Source organism: Natrix helvetica, assembly GCF_964273705.1.
Source record: "Natrix helvetica genome assembly, chromosome: 7".
In the NCBI taxonomy this organism is placed as follows: domain Eukaryota; kingdom Metazoa; phylum Chordata; class Lepidosauria; order Squamata; family Natricidae; genus Natrix; species Natrix helvetica.
The window spans coordinates 40134965-40150082 of NC_138558.1; the positions used below are offsets into that span (position 1 = coordinate 40134965).

Below are 15118 nucleotides of genomic sequence, written 5' to 3' on the forward strand. Positions count from 1 at the left end.
AGCCCCTAACTCCCAAAGCCAGACCTGGATGGGGGAGGTTCTCCCCTCCAATCCTCTCCTGGGTCTCCAGAGGGCTTGTGGGGAGGGAGAAACTGGAGGGGGGCGGTCACAGAGGAAAGGGGCAGAAGAAGGAGACCCAATGGGCCAGGAGCTCTTCCCCCACAGACGGAGGTCATATTTCCTATAAAGTTAACTTTTTAAAAGCTTAATGCTTTCTCTTCTTTCCTGATACTGATATAAATGGAAGAGACTGAATAATTTGGATTTTATTTAATTAAGTTTATTAATGTGTTTATTTGACATACACTGTTTACGCTTTGTTCTTTTCCATTGTTATCGATATGTTTACTTTTCCTTTAGGTATATTGAAAACAAATGTGCCTTTTGGAGTTCCTCCGGTCATGGGATCTCCACCTCAGAGCCTCCACCCACCTAAGCAGAGTAATTTCCAGAATGGACCCAGCACGGCAGCAGCTCAACAGCCACACAGGTGATTTAAAACAAAGTAGAATAAAGCATTAGGAATATTCCCAAAGGTGCTTTTTCAAGAGGCAAGTGGACTTTCTTGTTTTTCTTTGAAGATGTTTCGCTTCTCATCCAAGAAGCTTTTTCAGCACTGAACTGACGAAGCTTCTTGGATGAGAAGGCAAACATCTTCAAAGAAAAACAAGAAAGTCCACTTGCCTCTTGAAAAAGCACCTTTGGGACAAACATGAACCTGAATAACTGAGAATCTCCACAGATGTTAGGGATATTTTTTATGTTTTTGAGGGCTGGGCGGAGCCTTTGATGAAATTCTTTGCTCATGTGACATGAAGCAGGCTTAGAAGCTCCAGGATGCGTCTTCATTAGAGTTTTGGTTTATGCCAGCTGTCCTTCCAGAAATGCCTTTTGTGCAGAGACATACATGTTCAGAAAATTATGGGGTGGTTGGGCTGCAGAGTAGGGTAATAATAATAATAATAATAATAATAATAATAATAATAATAATAATAATAATAATAATAATAATAATAATAATAATAATAATAATAATTTAATTTATTAGGCGCTCCCTCTCCGCAAGGGACTCGGGGCGGCGTACAATAAAAATATACATACATACATATAAACATATAGATACACACATATACATACATATACATACATGCATGGAGGAGGTGATAATTAAATATACATTACATTAATAATAATAAAAATTAGCCATTAAAAAATACCCCAAAATAATACAATTTAAAAAGGATTGTCAGGAGGAATAGGATAAACTACGGTTGAGCCAGGCCATATAATTGAAAGAGGTGGGTCTTGAGCTTTACATGGAAGGAGCGGAGATCGGAAGTAATCCTGATGTCAGGGGGGAGGTCATTCCACAGGGCTGGGCCCATCACAGAGAAGGCCCTGCTCCTGGGTGTCGCCCCCCGACACTGTTTAGCGGATGGCACCCGGAGCAGTCCCTCTCTGTGAGCGGATTGGTCATAGGGATGTATGGGGCAGGATGCGATCCCGCAAGTAACTAGGTCTTAGGTACACTAAGCCTTAAAAGGGCTGGTGGTTGCTTTGTGTTTTTGCCCCGTAGATCCAAAAATACTTCTATGAAATAGTTCTATGATACATCCATTCCTGAAAGCATTTTGTTAATATTTATCAGAAACCTGTTTTGTAAATTCAGCAGGCCGTGCTCAGTCCATGATGTGATGTAAGCAGCATCTATCTTCCTTTGGCAGTATGATCTTGCACAATTTTACATGCTCTTTGGTCTGGCAAAAGCTCTATTTCTCATATGCTGTGTAAGCAGCATGGAAGGAACCAAACTATTCTCTGTGCAGAATTCCAACTTAAAGAAGCACCCCCAAAGGGTAATTCATCGCTGGTTCAGCATATAGAGGAAACTACCATCTCCCTTAAGAGAGTGGTGGCTCAGTGGCTAAGATGCTGAGCTTGTTGATCAGAAAGGTTGCCAGCTCGGTGGTTCGAATCCCTAGCACTGTGTAATGGAGTGAGCTCCCATTACTTGTCCAAGCTTCTGCCAACCTAGCAATTCAAAAGCTTGTAAAAATACAAGAAGAAAAATAGGAACCACCTTTGATGGGAAGGTAACAGGGTTCCGTGTGCCTTCGGCATTTAGTCATGCCAGCCACATGATCACGGAGATATCTTCGGACAGGGCTGGCTCTTCGGCTTTGAAATGGAGGCGAGCACCGCCCCCTAGAGTCAGGAACAACTAACACATATGTGCGAGGGAACCTTTACCTTTACCACCTCCCTTAACAATTGATTGCACTATAAAACTGCCCTAATTGTTATGAAGATTTTCTTAATATTCATCTGGAATCTGCTTTAAAACATTATTCCAAATGCAGGAACAATAGAGTATAAGTCTTTTACTTGTATTGTATGATATGACTTCCTCGATTAGAAGTCTACCATCGTATTTGTTCTAGAACTTCTCTTCTCAAGGCTAAATATAAACAACTCTGTCAATATTTTCAGATTGGATTTGCCGTCTAACTTTTTCACCATATTATTACTGTTTTAAGAGTTTACGCCAGTTTATCTCAGTCTTAAAGTAGGATGACACAAATGGAATAGAATACTTGAAGTAATATCTAACCGATGAGAATACAATGGAACCAATACTTTCTGTCAATTGGAAGCATACTTATATTGGGTATCACTAAACTTTGATTTTACAAACTTTAATACAATGAAATTTGAATATAACAGTCATATTGTGTTAGAATTTATGTTGTATAATATTATTATGTATCTAACATGCATGGTAAAGTCAATATAAATACAACATTTGTGCCAATTGATATCAGCTGCATAATGACAATGTAATGCGAATAATGTAATCTCCATCACTATAATGACATACCCATTGATTTACTGAACTTTGGGGGAAAACAGAGACTCTTCTCCCCAATTAGTTTACTAAAATGAGATTTTTTTAATTGTATTACATATGCTAAGGACACATGGTAAGATAGTCTTTTTGAAAAATATATCATTTTTGTACTTCTAGTATATTGATAAAGAAGTGCCTCTATAAATTGGATTAACCAAAAGGAAAAGCCTAATTCTTTTACTATTGTATCAAGCAGTTATTTTAATTAGAATCCAAGGCCTAATTTAATCCATATGTTTTGAGCAGCCATAATGCAGAACATATTCTGTGGGCAGAGAATCGCCTTTGACCTTTATGTCCAACTTAAAAGATCAAAGCTGAAGGTCTGTGAGCCATGAGATGAGATTTAATTTATTTCAATTCCTTTTTGTTTCTTAGTCGTTAAATGAGCAGTGTATGCAAGAATTAATAATGTCATATTTTGTAGAAGTTGTTACTTACGCATGACTTTGAGAAATCATTTTTGAATAAGGCCAATTATTCAAATTGAGCTGCCTACTAATTGAAATTCTTCTTCTCTGACCCTATTACGTTTTGCTTTCTTTAAGCCAGTTTGAAGGAAAAATAAGCTTAGTATTTATGTTGTATTTCAGTATTAATTATTTCACTTATTTTTGTTTCAAGATTTGAAGTCGAAGGGAGAGAAAATCCCCTTTTTATTAAGATAACTTAATAAAACATGTTTGCTAATATGGATTAAAAGAGAGAAGGAAAGATTTTTAGACTGAAGTCGTACTTTTTAGAAAGTAAAATTCCTGCTAAGCACAGTGTTCGTCATGATTGCTCAGATATTGGGCTTCCGCATCATGCAAAGTTACAATGTGACTATTTGATCTTAGTTTAGCAAATTCTTAGTTTAGCAAGTTCGTCATGATTGCTCAGATATTGGGCTTCCGCATCATGCAAAGTTACAATGTGACTATTTGATCTTAGTTTAGCAAATTCTTAGTTTAGCAAGTTCGTCACGATTGCTCAGATATTGGGCTTCCGCATCATGCAAAGTTACAGCGTGACTATTTGATCTTAGTTTAGCAAATTCTACAAATCTTGTCGTTATGGTTTGTAAACTATAGCTTAGGGCAGGGATGGTGAACCTTTTAGACACTGAGTGCCCAAACTACACATGCGCACATGCCCAATCTGAAAGGTGTGCACATGTGCAAACATGCGCATGCATGCACGGACATGTGCACATACCCAGCAGAGACCCGAAGACCAACTGGCCGGCGGGAGGTGGGGCATCCCAACACCAGCAGTGTGGCAAGAAGTAAGATCTTTTTCTTTTGTGAGTTCTGTTTCATCATTTGCAGGGAAACAGAAGCTTACGGAAAAGTGATCTGACCTGGGGCAATGGCGCGCGTGCCAGCAGAGAGGGCTCTGTGTGCCCACTGTGGCACACATGCCCTAGGTTCACCATCACGGATTAGGGCTTAGGCAAGCCTCAAACTAGTCAAATTGTGCCTGACTTACGTGAAATAGTTTTCACTTTGCACAGTCTACTGCATTCTGTATACATAAGGTTGTATGTTTTGCCTTTATAAATTGGGGGGGGGGGGGAATCGCAAAGGAAAATGATGAGAAAAAAATGAAGGAGCAGAAAGAATAAGGCAAAAAGAGAACCTTACATATAGAATTATTCATAATGTTTGTAGTTCATGGTTGTGTTTCATAGGGAATATTAACTGAGATCATTTGCATTAGATTGGATTTAATTGCAAAGCACCCATTTCAATTTAAGTGTTTTGCAATGGGAAAAAAGTATTCCAAGTATTCTCTTCCTGGCTGGTTAGGTTGGAAATGAATTTTGGTAAGACTGCTTCCAACTATTCAGCCTCCTAATAAAAATGGTTCTAATCATCTCAGCTCATCTCTATTGTGTTTGTAAAGCATAATGTCGCAATGGAAGCCCCTTTTTAGGAAAGAAATTTCAGTTGTGCAAAATGATTCTAACAATTTACTGTGCCTGGGTATTCATAAACTGTATTTTATTTTCCTGAGAATGAGCCTTGGTGAACTTAGGACTTAAATTCTATTACTGCCGAGCAGTCAAACTTTGACATTTGAATAGCTGCAGCTTAGTATTAAGTAAATTTTAAAAACCTGGTTAATATCAATTGGTGCTTTATTGAAACAACCCAGCTATATCTAATTTTGTTTCCCAATAAGCCACAGTAAAGGTTAACCATACTTTATATGGGTTCAGTCATAATGATAAACTGTTATTACTAGAAGGGGGGAAAAAACTCTTATTTTGAAAGTGCCTAGAAAAATAAAATAAAAGGGACAAATAATATATCTGAGGATGGCTCACCTAGAATTGTTCCCCTATAAATAATAATTAAGAAGTTGCTGTACAGCATGTGATGAGTAAACCTGCTACAGACAAAGCCTCTTTTTAGTTTCCTAGACATTTTATGTATGGTATTTTCTCTGCAGAGTCTATAGAAATGATTCATGTGCATCTTGGCTGATACGTTTTATGAGCAAAATAATGTACTGTATTGTGATTTCCTGACTTTCTATAATGTTATTTTTTATTTTCAGATTGCCAGGTCCCCCAGCTTCTTATCCTTCCTACCATCATTCTTTACAGTCTGGTCCTAACAACCCACCTCTGCCTGCAGTACAGCTGACAAATCAGCTTGGCAACATGCAGATAAGTAGTTATGGTATGAATTGCATAATCCATGAAAGTTTTTATTTTATTTTATTTTTATTTTATTCAGTATAAAAACAAAAAGGAGGAAAAATAAAGGCAGAAAGTCAAAATAAAAAAAAATCTTTTAAAAAGAATATATATTACATATGTATTTATTCATATTTATACATATCTAAAACATTATATATTAGCATTTCAGTGAATGATGACCCTATTTCATTATAAGTATCCATAATCTATCTATCCCTTTATAAATTGCCAATAATCAACTTTGCAAATCACTGGGTAGGTACTCTCTATGCATTGGTTTGTTTTAATATGAATTGGATTTAAATAAGCCTAGCATAGAAACATTAATTCCATGGAGTTCCATAGATCTCAGTGGTTAGATCCAGATTGAATTGGATAGAAACAAAGTTAATTAAATCTAACCATTGGTCCAATTGTTACAAGTGGATTTTTGCTTATATTAAAGGCTTTCAATTGGAGATTCCTGCACCATCACAAAAAGTAGTAGAGCAAGGGGATGGGATGAGTGTATAATAGCACAGGGAATTTGTGATCAGAAGCCTGGAAATGAGCATTTTACATTGCACAGATTTTACATCAACTGGTTATCATATATATGTCATCTACAGGTGATATGAAAATACTTAGAGAGACAAACCATATAGTATGGTTAAGTCAATATAGTTTTTCTGGGATGATAACTTTTCCTGTCTTAAAAATACTTAAAAGAATTAAGATGATCTATTCTACTGTTCATTTAAACATATTTTTGGTGAAGGCAAAGATCTGATAGTTCGAAAGCTTATTGGATGCTTCCAAATAATATCAATTCCCAGTACTAATGGGATGTGTAATATGAATAAATGAATAAATACCTGGCTTTTAAAGCCAGGTATCATGGCTTTTAAAGTTACCTTCATAATGTTTGATACAAGATTCCTAATGCAAATTTTAACCAGTTGTAAATCTATTTTAAGCAACTTTGTCAAAATCAGAGTTATTTATTCATTGGATAGAAGGATGCTCATTTTTACAAACTTCATAAAGTTAATAATACTAGAAAAATATCTTCCCTCTGTTTTCTTTTATGTGTAAAGAAGCAAACAATTTCAACCTTATCAAAGAGAATGTAAGAATGGCAACCATCTACAAAATATTTGCTCACACATATTGTACAGTGTACAATTTGACATGTTGAAAATCAGCTTATTCTAGGGGTCCTGTGTAATTTGGAAGCTGTATGTATTCACACATGATCCCTGGAATATTATATATGCCATGGAACAGTTATGGATTAGGTTTAATGTTTCAGCAAAGGATCCTCAGATCCTCTGTTTTCAATAGGTAGTAGAAGTATTGATTGAAAATCTTTGTAGCTGCCTTCTTTCATCTGTATCATAGTATTTAAATATTCCAAAGTATGCTTCTTTTTACCATGAAATGGAATGAAATAATAACTTCTAGGAATGTGATCTAAGTAATTTCGGTAAAATTTATTTATTTATTAAATTTCTACAATGAATTTAGGTAAATCTCCTTATAGCTATGCTTGTGGGGTAATTTTGGTTTAAAATCTAACAATTATTGATGGATTGGATTTAGTCCCAATCATGTCTGGAGCAGATTAACTTTTTAAAACAAAATAGTCATAATTGAATAGCTTCTAGTGGATCTAGACCAGTGATGGCGAACCATTTTTGGCTTGCATGCCAAAAGCGGCGGGAGCACAGGGGGGTTGTGCGTGGGCATGCCACACCCATAATGCTATGCACATGACCCAAGTGTGCATGCGCACACGACCAACGCTCCCCCCGTTTTTGGCCAGAGGCTTTATAGGAGCCTGGGGAGGGCAAAAACAACCTCCCCCCCCAGAGGCCCTCTGGAGGCTTCAGGAACTTCCCTGAAGCCTCCAGAGCACAAAAAACTGCCCCTACGGGCAAACCAGAAGTACATTTTTTGCCCTCCAGAGCCTTCAGGGAAGGCTGAAGGCCCCTGAAGGCTCTGAAGGGCTAAAACCGGCCCTAAGAGCAAACTGGAAGTATGTTCCCGAACTTCCAGTTTGCCTGTAGGGCCAGTTTTTCACGCTCTGGACGCTTCAAGGAAGCTTCAGGAGGGTGAAAAATGGCCTCAAAAGAAGGCAGAAGCGTGCTGGCCAGCTGACAGGGCAACGCCTCACGTGCCCTGACAAATGGCTCGGTGTGCCACCTGTGGCATGTGTGTCATAGGTTCGCCATCACGGATCTAGACAGGATGAAAAAAAAAACCAGAAGAAAGTAATGGCAAACCACTTCTTTATTGTTGCCAACAGTACTATATAAATATGTCCATGAAATCACCAGGACTCTAGTTTGAATTGAGGTGCACTTGTGCCTCTGTGCAGACTTTAAATATAATTAAACATGTATGTAATTCATTGTAATTTCAAAGTAATATATCATTAACAAAAATATGTATTATATAAATGTCTAGAAGACTAAATTACTCAGATGTGACGGCATGACAGTTTTGAGTTTTAGATGCATACTTCATAATTGTATTCTTGTATAGGTCCCAGTAATGCTCAGAATCAACCTTCGTCTGGACCTTCGGGCCTACCATCATGTTTTCAAGGTCCACCTCTTCAGCCACATCAAATGGCTTTGCCAACAAGTCCTGTTTCTCCACCAACTAACTTGAATAGTCACTGCGCTCCACCTTTACCGCCTTCAATGGCCAGGCAGGAGGGGATCCCTGGCCCAAATCCTTTGAACACCAACTTGCCACAGCAATTTGCAGGTGAACCCCCAGGTCCTGGGTTTCCTCCTCAGTATGGTATGTGTAGATGCCTACATTTTATTTCATGTGTTTATTGTTAAATTTCTACACTGTCCATCTCACCTGAGCAACAGAATTAGCAGGCTGTAATTTCTGTTTTGAAGATGGAGAAGGGAGTAGCATCTAATGAAAAATGAGAGAAGCCTCTAAGGTTTAATTTTTTTTTCTGTCCATAGATTCTTTGCTGTGGGTGTGGCATAGTGAACAGAAATTGTCTCAGTATGACCTATAGAGCTAACTCTAATTCAATTAAATAGCAGAGTTGGAAGGGACCTTGGAGGTCTTCTAGTCCAACCCCCTGCCTAGGCAGGAAACCCTATACTGTTTCAGACAAATGGCTATCCAACATCTTCTTAAAGACTTAATTCTAATTCAATTAAATAGCAGAGTTGGAAGGGACCTTGGAGGTCTTCTAGTCCAACCCCCTGCCTAGGCAGGAAACCCTATACTGTTTCAGACAAATGGCTATCCAACATCTTCTTAAAGACTTAATTCTAATTCAATTAAATAGCAGAGTTGGAAGGGACCTTGGAGGTCTTCTAGTCCAACCCCCTGCCTAGGCAGGAAACCCTATACTGTTTCAGACAAATGGCTATCCAACATCTTCTTAAAGACTTCCAGTGTTGGGGCATTCACAACTTCTGGAGGCAAGCTGTTCCACTGATTAATTGTTCTAACTGTCAGGAAATTTCTCCTCAGTTCTAAGTTGCTTCTCTCCTTGATTAGTTTCCACCCATTGCTTCTTGTTCTACACTCAGGTGCCTTGAAGAATAGTTTGACTCCTTCTTCTTTGTGGCAAACTCTGAGATATTGGAACACTGCTATCATGTCTCACCTAGTCCTTCTTTCTATTAAACTAGACATACCCAGTTCCTGCAACCGTTCTTCATATGTTTTAGTCTCCAGTCCCCTAATCATCTTTGTTGCTCTTCTCTGCACTCTTTCTAGAGTCTCCACATCTTTTCTACATCGTGGCAACCAAAACTGAATGCAGTATTCCAAGTGTGGCCTTACCAAGGCATTATAAAGTGGTATTAACACTTCACGTGATCTTGATTCTATCCCTCTGTTTATGCAGCCTAGAATTGTGTTGGCTTTTTTGGCAGCTGCTGCACACTGCTGGCTCATATTTAAGTGGTTGTCCACTAGGACTCCAAGATCCCTCTCACAGTTACTACTGTTGAGCAAGGTACCACCTATACTGTACCTGTGCATTTCATTTTTGTTGCCTAAATGTAGAACCTTACTGTTTTCACCATTGAATTTTATTTTATTAGATAGTGCCCAATGTTCATGTTTGTGAAGATCCTTCTGTATCTTAAGCCTATTTTCTGGAGTGTTGGCTATTCCTGCCAGCTTGGTGTCATCTGCAAATTTGATGAGTTCCCCATTTATTCCCTCATCCCAATCATTGATGAAGATGTTGAAGAGTACTGGGCCCAAAACAGAGCCTTGGGGTACTCCACTGCATACTTCCCTCCATGAAGATGCAGTTCCATTGAGGACTACACGTTGAGTGTGGTTGGTCAGCCAGTTACGAATCCATCTGGTGGTGATGCTTCTCTCATTTTTCATTAGATGCTACTCCCTTCTCCATCTTCAAAACAGAAATTACTCCAGATCTAACATGTTGACTAGACTGCACTATAGATCAAACGTATCCCTATTGCTGTTTTACTTGAGATGTGTTCCTCTTGGCCTTGAAACATTGGGACCTTTTATGAGTTCTGAAGCCAGAGACAAAATGCTTGAGTGATGCAAAATAAGACATGATTTCCCCCTTACCTTTTTATAGGCCTGGCACAAGAGGAATAAAAAAAAATAGGTAGATGTATCCAAGGCCTAACTGGACCATCACAGAACGTGTAGAATTGTTTAAATTGGATCTGTGAGATGGATTTGTTATCCGTAAATAGTTTATGCTGTCTTTGAATGCCACCATTTATATGCATTACCAGTTAGTGTATTTGAGCTTCTAAGTCTATGTGATCCACCTAGAGTTGCTGTTGCAGGATGAACCCCCATATAGATTAGTTAAAATCATTAGTGGGTTCCTACCAATTTAGACTGGTTCAGCCGAACCAGTAATGGTTTGGTGGCAGTAATGCCTGCCGGAACCCACCCATGGTTAAAATAATATTTAACACTATTACAGTAAAAATAATTGTTAGGGAGATAGCAGATGGCCAGTTATCAGAATATTGCTGATCATACACTAAGAAAATGACCTTTGTTTGCTGGATTATCTAAATCAGATGTCCATAGGATGAATAGTTTACTGATAGGTAGCATTCATATTCAGCAAACACACTCACCAGCACAAAGGAGAGAAAACATCTTTGAAATAGAAAATTCAAGAGTCAGCAAGATTACCCCATGTCTTCATATTTGGATAACTTCTACTCCTCACTGTTTTAAAAGAAAACAATAGAAATATTGGAAAGCATTTCATTTTACATATGTTAAACCATTCTCTCCTTTGTTTTTCACCATTTCCCATGAAATATTCCCAAGAGATCTTTATTTATAGAGATCTCTCTTTATCCTTCCCCATCAGATAAGAGAGAAAATAGCCATGTCTTGCTTGGGGTATAGATTTTAAACAGGGAATAGCTTTATCACTTTTTTTTAAAAAAACTCCTTAACAAAAGTCAAAACAGATAGAAAACACAGGTTATAAAATAAAGTAATGAATATTGGTGAGATTATTACATTTTCACACTTTTTTGCAGGAAATTATGGTCCTCCAATGGCAGGGGGACAACTGTCTTATCCAGGAGGTCTTCCCTCAGGTCCAGCACAATTAGCTGGACCACAGCAAAGAAAACTTGATCCAGATTCCATTCCAAGTCCAGTGAGTAAGAATTTCATCTTTTCGGTTCCCTGGTTGTGGCATGCAAGCTGTATCAATGTATCATGTTCCAAATCTTCTAAACCTGGAATTTTCATTGAAGTGCTTAGAACAGGGGTGTCAAACTGACAGCCCCCAGGCTGAATGTATCACTTACAGGCCACGCCCACCCAAGCTCCGTGAAGGGGGAAAACATCACGGAATGTCACATGATGGCAACGTGACACAGCGAGTTTGATACCAGTGGCTTAGAGTAAAAACAAAGTAGCTGAAAACAAAATTCCATATTATTTTGAATAGTCTACTCAACAAGCTCTTGTTTCCTTGTTGTTGTTTTTTATCCTAGGACCACAGGTGTAATTTGAGTGTTGATACTTACCAACTGACCGACTATATTTTAAAAAGCACAGGGGGATAATTTAATAAATAAATAAATAATTCAAACTATGCAGGCAGACTACAAAAAAAACATTGCTAAATTTCTCTGGAATTTGGTTGGTATAATTCCCATTTATTTTCAAGACATATGAATGAAAAACAAAGCAGCAAGCATTTTTACTAGTTTCCTTTGCTTCTGAGATAAGACATTAAAAATAATGGAATTTTGTTCTGTTGGCATGCTCCCCACTCACTTAAAATGTTCAGATGGGATCTTTGCATTAACCTAGAAGAATTTTCTTGGTTTATTTCATTCTAAATGTGGAAATGTACGTAATTCTTATTATCCTTTAAAAAAAACAAAGTTCCAACTTTCTTCTTTTAGCTTGTGTTAAACTTTTTGGGTGTCATTTAACTGCTCATTTTATTTGGTTTATTGTAATTTTGTGATTAGCTGCAGAAAATCCCTACGATTGCCCATACTTTTGTAGAGCTGAAGAGAACAACAAAAACTGTTCTTGAATATATGCTTTAATGTTAGTATCATGGATGAAAGACGGGTGGGAGTTTGAATCAATTACTATACTATTATAATACTTAAAGAAATTTTTGAAGTATATAACGTTCTTCATTTTTTTGAAATTGCATTCTAAGGTTTCTTCCAAGCAGCAACAAAACCTATTGCTTTCTTGATCTATAAAACCTGCCTTGATTTTTGAACTGGGGTAACATGTCTGTAAACATTAATTTAAAAAAAATAAAATCTGCTTCCAATACTTATATTGTTTATTTACTTTTATCCATAAGATTCAAGTAATTGAAAATGATAAAGTTTCCAGAGGAGGTCAGACCTATGCTACCAATATCAGAGGTCAAGTCCCTCCTCTTGTTACAACCGATTGTCTGATCCAAGATCAAGGTAAATAGATAATATCAGTGAACTTGAATCGCAATTTGTATTGATTTGAATATTCATATTTAATTTCTCTAATATTTGTTAAATTGATCTAGAAGTCAAAATGACAGGAGTACAATGTGTTAAAGTTTTTTTTTTAATTGGTGAACTTATGTTTATGTAGCTTCTTCTGGAAATAACTTAATGTAGTTGCATAATAACTTGGTAAAAACTAAGCTTTAGTGAGAGAGAATTCTTTTTTTTTTTACATTCCTTTAGGGATTTAATATTTTTGCAACTGATTCCAAACTTCATGGTACAAAGCGTAGTATTTTCTTGGTTGCTTCTATCTTGGAAAGGAACTCTTGGGCAATTCTTCACTCCTATGAGTGTTCAAATCTTCTCTGTGGGACTGAAAAATTTCTGTAACTTATTATTTTTTTAAACAAAGTTTTATTGGTTTTTTGGTGTTTTACAAAAGGAAAAGGTATGGGGAAAGTTACAAATTGTGGCAGCCGCAAACTGCGGTAGGTATACCCCCCCTCCAGACTCATGGTGTACATTTGCATAGCATTCAAATATTACATAATAACATATAGTCAGTGTGGTAAATTCATTAATAATTTCAGTTAGTTTGTGTCATGTGGATTTTCTTACTATTTGTGTGATCTGAGCTTTCTTGATGTCGCCCCATCTCCCCCCCCTTGGCAGTGCTCCGGCCCCTCCCGTGTCTTGTGCATCTACTGGGATATCTTCTGGTTTTTCTAGGAGTAATTTATTTTTTTCCATAAAGGCTAAAATTTCTGTAACTTATTGAGAGAAAATGTACTAGGCTTGGAAAGGAGGAGAAACCACACTGGAGGGAAAAAAGGAATTTTTACTTACATAGTTCTAAATTTCATCCTATTAGGTTGTGTTTTTTTTTTTAGAGAAGCACTAGGGATTTCAATGAGAAGAACAAAACCTAAGCGGTTTTATTGTTAGGTTGAACTCAGTCAAAAAATATTTATTTTGCATTCTTTGTGAAGGAATATTCTGATTTTAAGGTCAAAACATAACTGTTTCTAATTATCTAACATTGTCACTATTTGAATTATTCAGGTAATTCCAGTCCTCGTTATATTCGATGTACCTCTTATTGCTTTCCTTCAGCTTCAGACCTGGCAAAACAGGCTCAAATTCCATTAGCTGCTATCATCAAGCCTTTTGCCAATATTCCAGCAAATGAGGTAAGTGAAAAAGCTGATTATAAAAAACCCCATTTCTTCATAAATTACCTTTTTAGTGATTTTACATGAAAGATTATGCATCAGTTTATAGCAGAGCAGAATATAATGCATCTGTTCATAGCAAATCAGTATTACAGGAACGAATCAATAAAATCAGTTGTCAAGTTCAGTGATTGTTCAATTATCATGGAGCAGCTGCAGGAGTTCGTGAGAATCTCATGAATTCTCCCATTATCACTGTGGAGTTGATTCACTATTCAGGATTTCAACCTACTGCTTGTGTGAATAGAACCCTTTAATGTAAAGCTTTACATCTATAACCTTTGTGTGTGTGTGTGTGTGTGTGTGTGTGTGTGTGTGTGTGAACATCCATAATAGTTACTTCTCTTATGTGTAGTTCTTGGTTCTTTTGAATAATCTGATCAATCTGGCATGTATTCAAAGAGCTGTTTTACCAACCGTTAAGTTTTTATTTAGCTGATTAATATTCAGCATAATCTTACATATGTGAAATACTACAATACCGATGTCATTTGTAGAAAAGTCTATATTATTAGAATGGTATGAAAGTTCTATATCTTTACTCCAAAGATATAGAATTTTTAGAGTTTTTTAAATTTCATTTTTAATACATTGGAGAATGCATAGGTGTTTAGGTAGTTGCAGATGTTCATGAAGATTTTTGATGAGTTATGTTGTTTTATTTATTCAATTTGAATGCTCACACATCTCACCTAAGTGATTCTGAGTGGCTCACAGCTATTAAAAACAACAGTCAGATCAAGTTAAACAAGCGTGTAAAAATCATCAATATGCACATTTTACAAAAATAACCATGATCAGTGGCAAAATCCATCACTGTATCTCACAATATTGCAAAAACTGTGAAGTGTAAAATGCCAGATCCCCAGACACAGCTAAAGAGCCACGTTTTCCTAAAGACTGGGAGGGTTGGGATCAATGGCCAAGGAGATGAAATCTTGCGTGGAAGAAAAAACTTACTTCTTACATCTCTTCCCACCCCGCCACCACTGTTTTATAGACAGGATCCATAACTTGCTTCTCCTGGCAATCTTGATGAAATGGGTAGATGTAAATGGAGAGAACAATCCCTCAAATAAATTGGTCCCACATCATATAAATCCATATATTACCAGAATCTTGAACTGAACCAGGAAGCATAATGACAAGTAATGCTGCATGACCTAATTCCAGCTCTCCCACCTCAGTCTGTATTTTTAAATTTTACGGGTTGGTCTTAAGGCTGAGTTTTTAATTTTTATACTTGTACAGGGGTTTAAAGTTTAATCCGATTTTAATTATATTTATTATTATTTGTATGGTTTTTAATTTGGTACCTGTACACCGCCCCGAG

General features: G+C 37.0%; 1 protein-coding gene across 2 annotated transcripts in view; it reads left to right on the forward strand.

Annotated features, from left to right (window-relative positions):
• Positions 1 to 15118, forward strand: part of SEC24D (SEC24 homolog D, COPII coat complex component) — a 62813-nt gene that overhangs the window by 7692 nt on the left and 40003 nt on the right. Inside the window, exons 3-8 of one of the 2 annotated variants that reach the window (XM_081959568.1) lie at positions 361 to 490; positions 5453 to 5577; positions 8124 to 8387; positions 11123 to 11244; positions 12427 to 12538; positions 13616 to 13743. In XM_081959568.1, the coding sequence (XP_081815694.1) occupies positions 361 to 490; positions 5453 to 5577; positions 8124 to 8387; positions 11123 to 11244; positions 12427 to 12538; positions 13616 to 13743 (881 nt within the window). The remainder of the gene's footprint in view (positions 1 to 360; positions 491 to 5452; positions 5578 to 8123; positions 8388 to 11122; positions 11245 to 12426; positions 12539 to 13615; positions 13744 to 15118) is intronic. The other variant, XM_081959569.1, reaches the window with a different exon arrangement.